Source organism: Marmota monax, unplaced genomic scaffold, assembly GCF_021218885.2.
Source record: "Marmota monax isolate L192 unplaced genomic scaffold, Marmota_monax_Labrador192_F-V1.1 WCK01_AAM20220418_F8-fsc00079, whole genome shotgun sequence".
NCBI lineage: Eukaryota > Metazoa > Chordata > Mammalia > Rodentia > Sciuridae > Marmota > Marmota monax.
The window spans coordinates 8,223,593-8,237,380 of NW_026694099.1; the positions used below are offsets into that span (position 1 = coordinate 8,223,593).

The 13,788-nt window shown below is 33.1% G+C and overlaps 1 protein-coding gene across 2 annotated transcripts in view; it reads left to right on the forward strand.

Moving 5' to 3' along the window:
* Scfd1 (sec1 family domain containing 1) overlaps positions 1-13,788 on the forward strand; it is a 94,513-nt gene that overhangs the window by 2,073 nt on the left and 78,652 nt on the right. For both annotated transcript variants that reach the window (XM_046465220.2, XM_046465221.2), the window contains exons 2-5: positions 1,385-1,455; positions 4,439-4,527; positions 7,415-7,505; positions 12,473-12,595. In XM_046465220.2, coding sequence (XP_046321176.1) covers positions 1,385-1,455; positions 4,439-4,527; positions 7,415-7,505; positions 12,473-12,595 — 374 coding nt within the window. The remainder of the gene's footprint in view (positions 1-1,384; positions 1,456-4,438; positions 4,528-7,414; positions 7,506-12,472; positions 12,596-13,788) is intronic.

Consider the following 13,788-nt stretch of genomic DNA (forward strand, 5'->3'; position numbering starts at 1 on the left):
CCACATAGTCAATAAAGTACAAATAAAAAATATTCTAAACAAACGTGTCTGTACTAAACACATGCATTACTCCCTAAATAATACAGTATAATAGCATTTTCATTGTCTTAGATATTATAATATAGCCATGACTTAAAGTATATTGGAAGATTTGCATAGGATATAAGCAAATACTATCCCATTTTATATGAGGGACTTGGCCTCCAAGGATTTGGTATCCATCAATCTCCTGTGGGACAGTTATCAAGGGACAACTGCATGTTATTGAAGTGTAATCTCTTCAGTGATAAAGGTGTTACAGCATTATTCCTACCTCAATATACAAGCATTTAATAGAAGTTTCCTATGAGTAAGTAGGGCATATAAATAGATTTTGGGGTGATTTTAGTATTATGTAGTTCTTTCTGTGGTAGGAGTTCAGAATGTGAGTATTTCTGTATTATTTAATAAAGTGACTCAAATGCTTTTTAAATTTTTATTTATTTTTGGTACTGGGGATTGAATCCAGGGATGCTTAACCACTGAGCCACATCCATAGCCCTTTTTATTTTTTGAGACAGTCTCACTAAGTTGCTCAAGGCCTCGCTAAATTGCTGAGGCTGGCTTTGAACTTGTGATCCTCCTGCCTCAGCCTCCCAAGCCACTGGGATTACAAGTATCCACCACCATGCTAGTCCCTTTTTAAAATCAAGTAGATTTAATGTTGCCAATCTTTGAAATATTAAATCACCTAATACATTTTCTTGAATATTTGACTATCTCAGTTTCATATAGAAGTATATTAAAAATTTTTCATTTTCCTTAGAAAATATGTTTAAGTCTACATGAAGAGATGAACAGAAAAAAAAAATACAAAATTGTACATAGGTCATAACTGCTGTGGTTATTGAAATTGTATATTTTCTTAGCCAGAATTATCAGTTATCTAATACACCCATGGGAAAGTCTCATTTTCCCTCCAGCATAGAATTTTCAGCAACATAACTTTTCAGAAAATCTGATAGGATAAATAGGTTGTAAAAATGTACTCTTGGGTAACCAAAAAATAGATCTGCTGCATATAACCTATAGATAATTTTTTGCCTTTAGAAAGACTGATCTTAATCTATGCTTTCAGCCAGGCAATAAATAGACAACAGCACCAGTTATCTGTTAAGATCATGATTAAAAAATTTGTTTTTAAATCTACATAAAATTCAGTGTGGGATAGTCAGGAGAAATGGAAAAACATTTTTTGCTCAATAGTTTTTACAATTTCATTTGGGACAAATAAATGCCTCTTATAATCAGTTCTGCATTTTGTTTTTAGATAGTTAATAATAATATAGAGAAAATATAAAGTCCTTTAAAAATAGTAATATTTGACAAAACTTTTTATTTTCAGTGGCTTTAAAACGTATGTTGAATTTTAATGTACCACATGTTAAAAACAGCACAGGAGAACCAGTATGGAAGGTAAGAGCTTTTTTTCTTAACCCTTATTGATGGTAATTGGTTGAAATTTCTTTGTTAATACTGAATTTATAATTTAGTTATAGTTCATGAATATTTTGTTTTTATTTACCGTGGCATCTTCATATGAATTGTTTTGATAAACATTTTATGGAGTGAGACTGGCAAAAAAAATAGTAATTATCTAGAACATCCTTCTGATTGCTTAGGTGGGTTCTCACTGATAGTTCTGGCTGATGTTTTGTTTCTTAGCTTTGCAAGTCTATACATTGGCTCTTACAAGCTTTCTCAGGATTAGGTAGATTCAGGAGTACTGATCCATTTTAACCAGCTCATTGGAAAGTGGTCTATTTATAAACCACAGTGCCAATTTATTAATTTATGAGCTTTAAAACTGTTCAGTAGACCCAGAAAGCAACCTACAGTCTTCAAAGAGATTAAAATGTCATTGATTAGGTTTAAACTTATTAGTTTATTATCATTTATATTTGTCTCTTGGTAAGAATTAAGAACAAATCAACTTGGTTAGAATTATGGGTGTTATGAATGATCTAATGAGTCTTTATAGGTCCTTTAACTCTCTGTGGGGCTAAAATGATTCATATTGCATTCATAGTTTAAGATTCAGTATCCCCTAATATCGCCCTTATTTTCTTTCTTTGTTTATTGTTTGAGGTTGGGGGGGGGTGGTTTTTTTTTGTTTTGTTTTTTGGTGGGCTTTTTCTTATTGCTTCTTACACAATTATATACTTGTTTCTTTATAAGTTCTACATTGAGTCTGTGAGTTAAATAGGTGGAGAAACTTCTTGGGTACCGTTTTGTCAAGATACTTTCCCTACCCATCACTTTTATACCACCAGATAAATAATACAGATATAGTCTCCACCCTCCTTATCTGCAGGGATACGTTCCGAGATGCCCAGTGAATTCCTGAAACTGCAAATAGTACCATACCCTATGTAGTTAGTCCTCTATATCTGTGGGTTCTGTGTACATGGATTCAATTAGATTCTGTCAACCACAAATCCAAAAAAAAATTTTTTGATTTTGTCTATACTAAACACGTACAAACTCTTTTTCATTATTCCCTAAACAAAATAGTATAGCAACTGTTTATGTAGCTTTAAAGTATACAGGAGTGTTGTGTGGATTATATGCAAAACTGTGCCATTTTATGTAGGGTACTTGAGCACCCAAGGATTTTGGTATCCGTAGAGGATCCTGGAATCAATCCCCCAAGGGTACCCAAGAATGACTAGACATATATGTTCTATTCCTATATATACACACATATGGTAAAGTTCAATTTACACATTGGGTGCAGAAAGATTAACAACAATAACTAGTAAAAATAGCAGTTATACCAATCTACTGTAATAACATTTCCAGCACTATTACTGTTTAGTTTGGGGGCTATTATTAAGTAAAATAAGGGTTATTTGAAAACAGGCACTGTGATACTGTGACAAGATTTGATAACCAAGTCAGCTGATAAGTGACTATTAAACAGGTAATATATACCACATGGACGCATTTGGACAAAGGGGTGATTCATGTCTTAGGCAGTATAGAACAGCAGCATTGTGAGAGTTGGGCAGGATACAACAGGATACATGAAATGTCATTTTGCTACTTAGAACAGTACACAATTTAAAACTTACATATTGTGGGGGATTTTCCTGGAATTTTCCACTTTTTTGTTTGTTTGGTACCAGGGATTGAACAGGGGCACTTAACCACTGAGCCACATCCCCAGCCCTTTTTGTAAATTTTATTTACAAAATAAACTCACAGTCATCCTGCCTCAGCTTCCCCAGATGCTGGAATTATAGGTGTGTGCCACCACACCTGGCTCCACTTAATATTTTCTGACCCCATTTGACTGCAGGAAATGAAAACTGCAGAAAGTAAAATTGCAAATAAGGGAAAACTAATGCATATTGAGATTTAAAGAGAAGACTTTTGAGATCCACAACATCCAACCTCTTATAACTATGGCAGAAAGAGTTTGAAATTCTCTAAAGAAAATCCTAGCATTTAAGAAAACTGTTTTTATAATAGCTCATTTCATTCTCAGTAGCAGTTTCTTTCTCTGTGAAGAATTATTAAAGTAGTTGTGGAAAACACCAGTTGAAGTTCTCTTTTATTTGCTCTCACTCTAAAATTAATTTTAAGTTAAAAGACCCAGTTGTAGTTTTTAATCATTCCTCAAAGGTATCAGTTTTAATACTTTTAGAATGGGGAATGCATTTGATAGAGGAAGTCTATCAAGTACTCTTTAGGGACTTAATTTTTTAAGTGAATGCTTTATTTACCTGAGACACCTAAGTTATCAAATTTTCTTTATGACAGTGGGACTTGTTACATATTGGTTTTAAAAGTGGCTAATTTCTACTTTTTGTTTTGTTTTTTGTTTTGGGGGGTTTGTTGGGGTTTTTTATTTTATTTATTACAGAGATCAAAACCAGGGGTGCTATACTACTGAGCTACATTCCCCATCCCTTTTTTATTTTCAAGACAGGGTATTTTTAAGTTGCCCAGGCTGGCTCAGACTTTCAATACTCCTGCCTCAGCCTCCTGATTGGCTGGGATTACAAGCATGTGCCACCTTGGCCACTACATTATCATTTTTAGAAAGTATCTATGTGAACCGGAAAAAAGCAAGCAGAGGAGTGTGCAAGTTTGCTGTATGTTGTAAGTCCTTTATAAAGTTTAAAATAAGATTTCATAGTCTCTTGGAGAGGTTTTTGTTTGGGGGAGGGGGTTAGAAAAAATATAAGAAAATTATATAATTATTGATTTATTTTAGCCTAAGCAGTAATGCTTTTAATATTACTTCATGGGTGGATGTTTTGATAAATAATGTTGGAAAATATTAAATTGAGACAAATATAACATTTACTTCAACATCATCTTAATATTGGTTCCCTATTGATTATTCACTAATAATGATGTTTTTAAAAACATGTTTTTTTTTTCTTTAAAGGTTCTTGTTTATGACAGATTTGGACAAGATATAATCTCTCCTCTGTTATCTGTGAAGGAATTAAGAGATATGGGAATCACTCTTCATTTGTGAGTTTTATATATTTTCTAATAATAACATTTATTTTCAAATAAATTATCAAATATTTTTTTACCACCTTAAAATCAAATTATTCAGGAACATTGAGAGAGAAAAATAATATTCACTTACAGATTCTGTGTAATATAGGAATAGTCCCCCTATATCTTCTTTTATTCACCTCTCTTTTTCTGAGGTTAAAAAATAATCCTCACTCCAAGGTTATACAGTTTCAGAATTTAAATTTTCTCTTGTGTCCTCCCGTAGATTTGGTTGACCATCTGCATGAAGGGAAAGAACTAGTAGTCTACAGCTCTCTTCCAGTTCTATAAGTGTTCTATTTCTTTAATTTAAATGTACCCTTTTTAAAAAAATTTTTTTAGTTGTCAGTGGACTTTATATGAATTAGTTTATCATTAATATGAACAATTTATTTGACAACCTGAAGTAATGACTGTTAATCATCATAGAAGACTGTGCTGTCTTAACTGTTAAGTTTACTTAATTATATTGCTTCTGATGTGTTTGATAAAAGTAAAACAAATTATGCTACATTAAATACTTACCCAGTAGAACTTTGGAGACAGGCTGTGTTCCTGAATATATACTGATGCTATTGTATACTGAGGAATCCAGTTTTATTGTGTTCTAACCTATTTGCATTTTGTTCTATTCTTGAAGTTATAACCAATTTTCACTTTATGGTTTTATAATATATTGAAGTATAATCTTAGTGGAAACATGGTTTTAGATTTTCAGTGAGTCCCATGTCAGAATCTGGCTTAATAATTTTAATTTTTTAAATTATATAATGAATGTTTATCTAAAATTAATAGAATATGGTGTTGTATCTTCTCCTTCCTTCCTTCCTTCCTTCCTTCCCTCCCTCCCAGTGCTAGGGATCAAATTCAGAACCTTGAGCGTGCTAGGCAAGAACTCTACCATTGATCTGCACTGCCACGCCATATACATCAATTCCAAATATACTTTACACTTTTTTGTATTTCTTTGATTGGGAGTTGTATTATAATTGATGGCTTGCATAATTGGCAGCATTTTCTTAATGTTATACATAATATGTTTTAAAATTGATACCACCTTGGATTTGATGAAATACAGTATTTGACAGGTGTTTTTTTTTCCCCCTTTGATTTTTTATTAGATTTCAAACAAAGTTGCTTTGGTAACATATTAATTCTCATGAACTAAACTGAAGTTTAGCTTGTGTTATCCTTGGAAATGATGGATTATTAATAAGCCTAGTTTCCTATGATACTTTACTAAGTATTTAACTCCTTTATTTTAATAGTTTAAAAACTCAAATTTAGAAAATATAAGTGATTGTCCCACAATAGAGCAACTACTTAATAGCAGAACAGTATGGCCAGATTGCTTGTCTCCTAATTCTATGCTATTTGTTTTTTGAATCATAATAGCTCAATAACAGTGCCTAATAGAAGTGAAGCCTAACTAGGTATTTCCTTAAGGGGTGACAAAATAGAGTGAGGCTTAACTAGGTATTTCCTTAAGGGGTGCCAGTTTGAAAGTCTAGGAAGCAGGGAGTTATTGCCATGAGAGCATGGAAAGATTGCATTAACTACCATGGCAAACTCCTGTGAGCCTTGCTTCTAACTATTCTTCCCTGTTTTCTGGAGAATATGACAATAATTTTCCTCTGCAAGCTAGTTTAGATTGCTATGTAGGATACAGTAACCACAAGTTTATTGAGTATGAAATGGTGATTATAGCCTGTTAGATAATTGGGAAGCTGGCATAAAAAGAAAGCAAGCCATCAAATGTTCATTCTCACTATCAGTAGCAGCAGCTAGACTGATGGAAGAAGTTATTAAATGCAGATCCACTAGGGGTATGTGAATTTTCACTCTTCTTGATTAAGGAAAGGTGACTGGAATGGGGTGAATAGTGTAGAAATATAATGTTAGTCATATTTCCTGATATAAGCATGGTAAAAATCTTACAATGAAGAATAAAGAAATTTTATGACTAAGATATTTAAATAAAAATATTCCCCTGATAAAAAAGAGAAAACTCTCTAGTATATAATCTGTGGGCTCCTTAGGTGATCTCTCATGAATTCTTTTATAGCACAGAAAATATGCAAAAGTAAATTGGGGCTGGGGTGTAAGTCAGTGGTAAAATGTGTGGTCAGCATGCTTAAGGCCCAGGTTTTGGGCTGGGCTTGTGGCTCAACGGTAGAGTGCTTGCCTAGTACGTGAAAGACCCTGGGTTCAGCACCATATAAAAATAAATAAATAAAGATAGTGTGTCCAACTACAACTAAAAAATATATATATTAAAAAAAAATTTTTTAAAAAGGCCCAGGTTTCAGTACCCAGCACCACATTTTAAAAATAAAAATAAGTTTTAAGGAAACATTCATTTTCATTTTAAAAACAATTGATTTCATGTGTGATTAAATTTTTGCATTGCTTCTAAGAATTCCACCTGCTTTGTTTTCCCTTTTGGGTATAGCTACACTTTTTCTTCCTACTCACAACCTCTGCCTTATATTTCTGTAAAAAATGGGAATAAATTGATTTTGAATGTGCTTTAGTTTTCATTCAAGAAGATTGATAGTAGAAAAGAATGTCTGACTATAAGAGATATTAAAAATAATTTGAATGAAATGAAAACTAATGAGAAATTAGACTCTTCCTTATAAATAATGTTAATACTAACTAACTGCCTGGACATTTTTGTTTGTTTCTTAAGAATAAAGTTAGGTTAACTAACTGATTAAGAGCACCAAGAACTTTAAGAGCAATGGTCACTGTCCTTGAGCTGGTGAGCTAATAGTTTGAGAAATAGTGTTCTAAACTATCTTTTTAAATAAATGACGAAGAAATAAGTGAGTTTTATGTTTTTTATGTCTTCTAGGCTTCTGCACTCTGATCGAGATCCTATTCCAGATGTTCCTGCAGTATACTTTGTAATGCCAACTGAAGAAAATATTGATAGAATGTGCCAGGTAATATGCGTTCTTATTTTACCTGACACTTGAATATTGATCCAGACATTATTCAAAAACTGTCTTGGATGTCTAGTGTAGAGAATCAGATATTTCTTTACCCAGCTTTCCACTTTGATGTTTTTTAGGCTGTCTTTGAATTTTAAATAGCTCAAGAGATTTTTTTTTTCTTTTTTTGTAAGACTGTAACTGAAGAAACATTCTATCAGTAGAGGCTGAGTCTAGCCTTTTAAAAAAAAAAAAAAAGTCTAAGTATATTACCTTTAAAAATAGAGTTTTGAGCTGGGCGTGGTAACATACACCTATAATCCCAAAGCTCAGGAGGCTGAGGCAGGAGGATAGTAAGTTCAAAGCCAGCCTCTACAAAACCAAGGTACTAAGCAACTCAGTGAGACCTTGTCTCTAAATAAAATATAAAATAGGACTGAGGATGTGGCTCTGGTCAAGTGCCCCTGAGTTTAATCCCTGGTACACACACACACACATACACACACACACACACACACAAATAGAGTTTTAAGCCAGGCATGGTGGCTCACGTCTATAATACCAATGACTTGAGAGGCTGAGGCAGGAGGATTGCAAGTTTGGGGCCAGCCTCAGGAATTTAGTGAGGCCCTAAACAACTTCATGAGACCCTGTCTCAAAATAAAAAAGTAGAAAGGGCTTAGGATGTGGCTCAATGGTAAAGAGCCCCTGGATTAAATCCCCAGAACAAAAAATAAAAAAGAATTTTGGTTTACTCACGTAGTAGGAACATTGAGAATAGGAAATCTAACCTCATGTAGAATTACTGTAATGTAATCAAATACCCCACTCTTTCTATCTCTTTTAGTTTATTGGGTTTTTTTTTTTTCATCTTGCTTGTTGCTTCATGGATGTAAGGTGGCAGTTGCAGCTGCAGACATCACATCTGTGTTCACAGCAAGAAGAAATGATAAATGAACTGTGCCAACCTGTCTGTTCATTTAGATCAGGAAAGCTAAACCTTCCCAAAACTCCAAAAGGCATATTTAAGTCTGAGTGGAATTAGTTTCAAGAGATGCTACGTTAATATTTAGATGAATGTATCGACACCCCAAAGAAAATTTGGATTCTTTTAGCAAGGAAAAGGCAAAAAATAGATATTAGATACTAACAGTGTTTGCCAGAAGTCACAACTTATGTCCGTGTTCTAAACTATTGAATCAATTTGTTATATAAATTTTTAGTGAAGGCACATATTTTTGTGTTTTGTAACTTTATGGATACCCATGATACCCAGCTACCTCTTTTACCCTGTACCAACCCAACTGTGTCATTTTTTAAAGATAAATTACTTCGATCTCTTCATTCTTCCTTTTTTAAATAACAGGGTTTTGTTTTGCTTTGTTTTGTTTTGTTTTTTGGTACCCAGGATTGAACTCATGGGCACTTAACCACTGAGACACACTGAGTTGCTTAGCACATCACTAAGTTGCTGAGGCTGCCTTTGAACTCATGATCCTCCTGCCTCAGCCTTCTGAGCCACTGGGATTACAGGTGTGCTTCACTGCGCCTGGCAGCTTTATTATAATGCAATTTACATACATGCCATATAATTTGCCCATTTAAATTGTAAAATTCAGTGGCTTTTAGTATATTCACAGAGTTGTATAAGCCTCACCACAGTCAATTTTTATCACGTCAAAAAGAAACTTTGGGGGCTAGGGTTGTAGCCCAGTGGTAGAGCACTTGCCCAGCACTTATGGGCACTGGGTTCAATCCTCAGCACCACATAAAATAAATAATTAAGATAAAGGTATTGTGTTCATATACAACTAAAAATATTTTACAAAGAAATTACTCTCTTACATCTCTAACCCCAACCTTCATCTGCTCCTGTCCCTAAGCTACATCTGTTTCTATAAATAATGTATATTCTGTCCATTGCATATAAATGGAATCATAATATATGATCTGGCTTCTTTCTCTTAGCTTAATGTTTTCAGGGTTTATTCATATTGTAGCATGTGTCAGTACTTCATTCCTTTTGATGGCCGAATAGTGTTCTATTGTGTGGATATGCCAAATTTTGTTACCTGTTTATTAGTTAATGGGCATTTTAGTTGTTTCCATGTTTTGGCTATTGTAGATAATATACTGTTGTAAACATTTATGCACAAGATTATGTGTGGACATGTTTTCATTTTTCTTGTTTCCATAAACTATGGAAATGAAATTGTTGGTTCAAATGATAATTCTATAGTTAGCTTTGAGAAAATGATGGACTATTTTCCAAAGTGGTAGCACATTTTAAATTATCACTAGCAGCATAAGTATTACAACTTATCCGGATGTTTGCCAACACTTACTGACATTTTTATTGTAATTATCTTTAAAGATCTGAAGAGATGTCTCATTACAGTTGTAATTTACATTCCTGTAATGCGTGATATTAAGCATCTTTTTTTTTTTTTTAATAGGGTACCAGGGATTGAACCCAGGGATGCTTAACCACTGTGCCATATCCTTAGCCCTTTTTGTGTTTTATTTAGAGACAGGGTCTTGCTCAGTTGCTGAGGCTGGCTTTGAACCCTCCTGCCTCAGCTTCCCAAGTCGATGGGATTATAGACATGGACCTTTTAAGCATCTTTTAACATGCTTCCCATTTGTGTATTTTTGGAGAAATGTCTGTTCATATTTTTTACTCATTTTTTTAATTGGGTTGTCTTTTTAATCATTATGTTGTTAGGCAACTTTATATGTTCTGGATAGTAGATTCTTAACACATGTATGGTTTGTAAATATTTTTACCTATTCTGTGGATTGTTTTCACTCTCTTGATAGTACCCTTTGGTACTCAATTTTTTTTAATTTTGATGAAGGCTAGCTTATGTCTGTTTGGTTGTTTGTTTTTTCTTTAACTGCTTGTGCTTTTGTTGTCATGTTTAAGAAGCCATTCCAAATTTCTGTTTCTTTTCCAAATTTTATAGTTTAAGCTCTTGCATTTAGGTCTTTAATCCATGTGGAATTAATTTTGTATATAGTGTTTGGTGGGGTGCCCAACTTCATTCAGTTGCTTGTGGTCCAGTTGGCCTAGCATCATTTGTTGAGGAAACTATTCTTTCCTTGATGAATGATTTTGGCAGGCTTGTGAAAAATCAATTGACAGTAAATTTATTTCTGGACTCTTAGTTCTGTGCCTTTCATCTCTACATCTTTCCTGGTCCCTGGACCAAGGAAATTTGTATTGCTTGGTGGCAATGTTGAAATAAGAAATTGAGTCCTTTTTGTATTTCCTTTTCAGGATTGTTTCTACTTTTTAGAATCCTTGAATTTTCAAATGAATTTTAAGATTAGCTAATTGGTTTTACAACAAAGTCAGCCAGGTTCCAATATGGATTGCAATGAATCTGTAGATCAATTGAAAGTATTACAGTCCTACCAATATTAAGTTTTTTGATCTCTGGACATCTTTCCATTTAGATCTTCATTACTTTTTTTAATAGTACTATGTAATGTTTAGAATATAATTTTTATGTTTCTCTTATTTATTTCTTCATATGAATACAATTGTTGTCTTAATTCCATCTTTATTATTGTTTGCAAGTATGTGGAAATCCAGTTGAGTTTTGTATTTATCTTATATCCCTCAACCTTGCTAAACTTCTGTGTCCTTTTGAAATGTGTCCATTACTCTTTAACCACTTCCTAATTTCTCTGCCCAGCCCTGAATTCAGCTAGTAGTTTTAGGAACCTTGGTTGCTTTCTGTAGAGAATGATATTCAGAAATCAAGACCTGAGCTGACCTGCTCATTGTAAGTAGAGTGTCAGTATTCTTAGGTCCTCTCAGAGTACAAAGCTAGAAAATACATATGTACATGCACACATACACTTTTACGTCTGCATTTATTTGTATAATTCTTTAGGGCCTCACTGAATAGCTAAGGCTGGCTTTAAACTCACCATCCTCCCACCTCAGCCTCCTGAGCAACTGGGATTATAGGCATGGGCCACCACACCCACAGCATTCTTTCTTGATGGTACCTATTACAGTTGATAACATCTTAGATTTGAGGAAATGTAGTTATTTAGATATCTATATCTAGAGTTTAAGAAGATAAGTAAATTTGATTTAAGAATTTATATAACTTAACTCTATTTTTGAATGAATTGGTAATTAGAGTATGATGTATCTTTGTATAGTGAAGAACATGTGTCATCCCATGACCAGAGCAATAGAAGGTAGTATCTGCCAAATATAGCAAACATTTTATTATGTTAGATATTTTTAGATATTTATTATGTTGGGTATTTTAAGAAAACATGGATAAGCCAGGCACAGTGGCACATGCTTATAATCCCATTGGCTCACAACGTTGAGGCAGGAGTCTCGAAAGTTCAAAACTAGCCTCAGCAACTTAGCAAGGTTCTAAGCAACTCAGTGAGGCCCTAAGCAACTCAGTGAGACCCTGTCTCTAAATAAAATGAAAAAGAGCTGGAGATGAGGCTCAGTGGTTAAGCATCTCTGGGTTCAATCCCTGGTACCCCAAAAAAGAAAAGAAAAATATAGATAAGCTATTTCAGAGCAATTTTGTATTTTGTTATTAATAGGATTTTGTTAATAATAAATATAACTTTATTAAGATGCCTTTAGTAACCAAATGCCTAATACTTCTTCATAACTTTGTTCTCTTGGGGTGTGTGTGTTTGTGTGTGTGTGTGTGTGTGTGTGTGTGTGTGTGTGTGTGTTAGAGATTGAAACCAAGGTATTTTACCCTTTTTTATTTTTAGACAGTCTTGCTAAGTTGATGAGGCTAGCCTTGAACTTGGGAGTCTCGTGCCTCAGTTTTCTGAACTGCTATGTACCACTTAAACCGGCTTAGGATAATTTTCTTGATTGTCACTTATATATTTTATCTTTTAAAATAGGTTTCTTATCCTATTTTATTCATGATCATCCTTTATACTGCCCTATAAGAATGAAGTATTTTTGGTGTTTGTAGGATCTTCGGAATCAGCTCTACGAATCATATTATTTAAATTTTATTTCTGCTATTTCAAGAAGTAAACTGGAAGATATTGCAAATGCAGCATTAGCAGCTAGTGCAGTAACTCAAGTAGCCAAGGTAAAAGATTTTGGTCGATTGATAACATTTTGTTAATATAAAATGTAGCAGTGTTTTGAAAGCTGTTAATTGACATAGGTGTCTTATTTATAATGACCAAAACAACCTAAGAAATGTTTAGATGCAATGCTTTTAGAAAGAATTCTGATAATGTAAATTGTCTGTATCTTAAACTAGGTAAAATAAAGCAAAGTAAAGGAACCTACTTTTCAGTGAATACAAAAGACTGAAATAAAAAAACATCAATTTTTGCTTTGTATAGTTTTTAGCTTAATTTAGAAATAGTTTGAAATTGTGTGGTAATGAATTATGTTAATTGTATTAACATGGTTAAGAACTTTATTGACATTGTTTTTTCTAATCAGGGTAATTACCATATTATCACCAGATCTTTTCTTACTTAAGCAAGATGCTCCAAAGAGGCTATGTGTTATATTACAAAAAAAAGGAATTCACAACAGGCCAGCAATTCTATACCATAGTGACTTTTTATCAGGTTCAGCTTTCAGTTATAAGTGAATTTGTGCAATATATTCCTGCTTTTGGCCCTGTTACACCCTATCCTTCTTGAATTTGAAGAAGATGTGAAAATTTTAGGGCACTATTTAGGCCATAAAAGTCTTTAGTATGCATTTTTCCCCCACTAATAGATTTTTTATTCTTAGATTTAGATAGTCCACTAGTGCTTCTTACTAGTTCTTGCGACTTCTTAATATTCTTGCTTGAAATTTCTCATTAAAAAATAGGAATAGTTTTCAATTGGCTTAGCTAAGTTTAATATATTTCAAATAGTTTTATTAATTTTTCTCTTTATTTGCACCTCCAAAGACCTGGTATAAATTTTCCACACTATATTTTTTAAATTTGTGGTATAAAAACAATTACTATGACTTTCTTAGGAAAGTATGATTATAATGAACATAAAAATTAAAATTGTGATTTTTTTTCAAAATTAATATTCATTCCCATCATAAGCACAATTTAAATTTTTCTGCTAAAATTTTGATTTCTGAAAATGTTACTCTCCTCCCTTATACTTATTGTCCTAAAGCTTGTTTTTGTTATTTTTTTAATATTCTTAACCTCCTCTTTACCCAACTAGACAATCTTTGCACAGTTTTTTATTTAGTGAATGTAATTATGATGGTTTCCACTTTTGCCATTATTAGATTAAATCAGATTAAACTTTCTTT